Consider the following 2,644-nt stretch of genomic DNA (forward strand, 5'->3'; position numbering starts at 1 on the left):
TTTTGCAATGGAATAATTTTTATTTTTTTCCTTGGCAAAAAGTCAAGTGCTACATTTTTAAAAACAGAAAATCTCAAACGATCAAACGCATTGCCCATCACATAAAAGGGTCTGGCAATAGTACAAAACATCCTACTTATAAGATTTTTTTTTTTTAAATATACAAGTCAGTTTAAAATGATAGAAGTTCTGTGAGAACTAAGAAATCTACAGCCTGTAGTTTAATAATAGAAAAAAAAATTAAGACAATTAAAAGATCTATAGTATCCAGCATTGTGTTTAATTCTGTTTATAGCACCTATTTCTCTAGGTTCAAAGATGAGAATTCCAGAACCTGTGGTATGTGCTGTGTAACAAGTGAGGGTGGACTTGCTGTCTCCCTCTCCAGCAGCAGCCCCTCACCATTAAGAGGAGGATATTCTTTTTTTTTCCAATTTCCCTATTTACACCCAGAGAAGAGGGGGACAACTGGGAGAGCAAGTTAAAAAACTGGGGTGCAGGAATAAATGTGACTTTTCCTTTCCCCACAATGGGATGTTGACAGAAAAGCAGAATATGTGCTTAGAGGAATTCGTGGGTAGGAACAGCTGTTATCTTCGACATGATGCATAAAAAGCAGGGAACAAGTGGACAGCACGGTCAGTTGCCTGCAAGTTTAAAAACTTCAGACTAAACAGACAGTTCAAGGGAGGAACAGACAAAGTACTAATCACATCGATGCTGTTACATGCACAACGATGCTGACTGCAGGCCAGCCTGTCACCATTTCAGGGCTGTGCCAACTGAGTAGGAGGGGTGGCTTCAACCCCAAATCCCGCTGCAGTGAGAAAATGAATATTCCACACAAGAAGCACTCACTACACATGGATAAAACCCCTGCTCACCCCCACCCTCTTAGACTTAACCCAATTTAGAAAATAATAGAAAAACCCATTGGGGAGATTGGAAGAATGGCAGAAAGGGTTCTCTTCAAAGCCAAGGGGACTATGGATGTGAATCTTAGCAGATTGACTCCCAGCTCCAGGCCCCTAAAACACCAGATCAGGTCTTGACGGGAAGGAGAGGGAGGCAAGGATCGGGATCCTCTCTACTAAGTCCCATGAAACCTTCTGCAGCCTCTAGAGCTGCACCTGGATGGTGCGTTTGATGTTTTAGGAGACTGGCTACTGGCTGGGCAGATGGGAGGGTGGGAAGTGGAAGTGACACAAACTTCCCACATGGGGAACACACAGCTGGGAAGACAGGTAGGGCTGGATCACTTTGCAGTTCTGGCATGAGAGGCCCCAGGAAGCCTGCAATCTAACTCAAAAGGTTTGCCCAGTGGTAATTTCTTTTCCTTTCCATTTTTACTTCCTATCATCAGTGTTGTTAGACTTTAAAAAACAAGATACAGACTAGTCCCAAAGCTGGACTCTGTGAATAAAGTTGTTTCTTTTATAAATATTTTAATTACAAGTAATCCTCATTCCAGGTAATTTCAGTGACACACAATACCTACAGGCACGCAAGATCTCACACACACACACACACACACACAGCTCCCAAACTTTCACAGAAAGTCTGACAGCAACCATGTAATTATAAAGGAGCCCTACCTCTCAAGAGTGAAGTAAGGGTGAGAATGACTATGTCATTTCAGCCTAAAGAAGCCAGAGAAGGGAGAATATGTGTCACTTAAAGAAAAATAAGGATTAGCAACAATGTTTGGTTGAAAAGAGAGAAAGCATAAAAGATAGTAAAATTTTGATTACCAAAAGGGAAAACAAAAAACAAAACAACCTTCAGATTTCTGTACAGAGCTTCTTCCTATTAAGTGCCTAAACCATAGGCAAACTTTGGTGTTCCCACTAAAACACGAGAGCCTCACACAATTGGGGGAAAAAATTTCAAAAGAAACAAAGAAACTGAGGATGGAAGTTAGTATAAATCTCTACATTTGGGGAGTTAAGTTGTCATTAACTCCAGAGCCCAGCATAGTTTCCATGGAGCCCTGAAGGGAGGGGACCTCCTGCCACAAAGAGTTTCGTTCCAGACGAGTCATAGCAGTGGGTGTAAACAGCATTGGGGAAGAAATCAATGTCTGAAAAGTAATTCCTCCAGGTCTCATCATGATTCTATGGGAAGAAAAAGAGACTACATTAGCACCTCTAGCCATGGGGCAGGAAAAAGGGGAGGAAGGGACTGGAATGCTTTCTGGTCTCCTTAAGGGAACACGGTTCTATAGGTACAGCCTCATGTCAGGAGATTGGCTGTTGGTTTTCATGGGAATTGGGGCCTCATTTTTCCAAGTAAACATTAGAGAAGAACAGAGCATCTGAAGAATTGCTAGACAAGGCTCAGGTCTTCTCAGGAGAGATGGAACCAAACTTCTGTTTTCCCTCCACCCACTAGTCACAGGAAGAAGAACCAAGTGAGAGAATCACTTGAGCCCAGGAGTTTGAGACTAGCCTGGGCAACATGTTGAGACCCCATCTCTACAAAAAATAAATTAGCTGGGCATAGTGCACATGCCTGTGGTCCCAGCTACTTGGGAGGCTGATGCAAAAGGATTGCTTGAGCCCAGGAGTTCATGACTACATACAGTAAGCTATGATTACATCACTGCACTCCAGCCTGGGCAACAAAGCGACCCTATATCAAAAAA

General features: G+C 42.5%; 1 protein-coding gene across 1 annotated transcript in view; it reads right to left on the reverse strand.

The window, feature by feature from the left end:
- DCAF12 (DDB1 and CUL4 associated factor 12) overlaps positions 1-2,644 on the reverse strand; it is a 49,368-nt gene continuing 46,724 nt past the window's right edge. The window contains exon 9 of the mRNA XM_017542952.1: positions 1-2,114. Within this exon, the coding sequence (XP_017398441.1) occupies positions 1,956-2,114 (159 nt within the window). The 3' untranslated portion in view covers positions 1-1,955. The remainder of the gene's footprint in view (positions 2,115-2,644) is intronic.

This window comes from Cebus imitator, unplaced genomic scaffold (assembly GCF_001604975.1).
Source record: "Cebus imitator isolate Cc_AM_T3 unplaced genomic scaffold, Cebus_imitator-1.0 Scaffold149, whole genome shotgun sequence".
Classification (NCBI taxonomy): Eukaryota; Metazoa; Chordata; class Mammalia; order Primates; family Cebidae; genus Cebus; species Cebus imitator.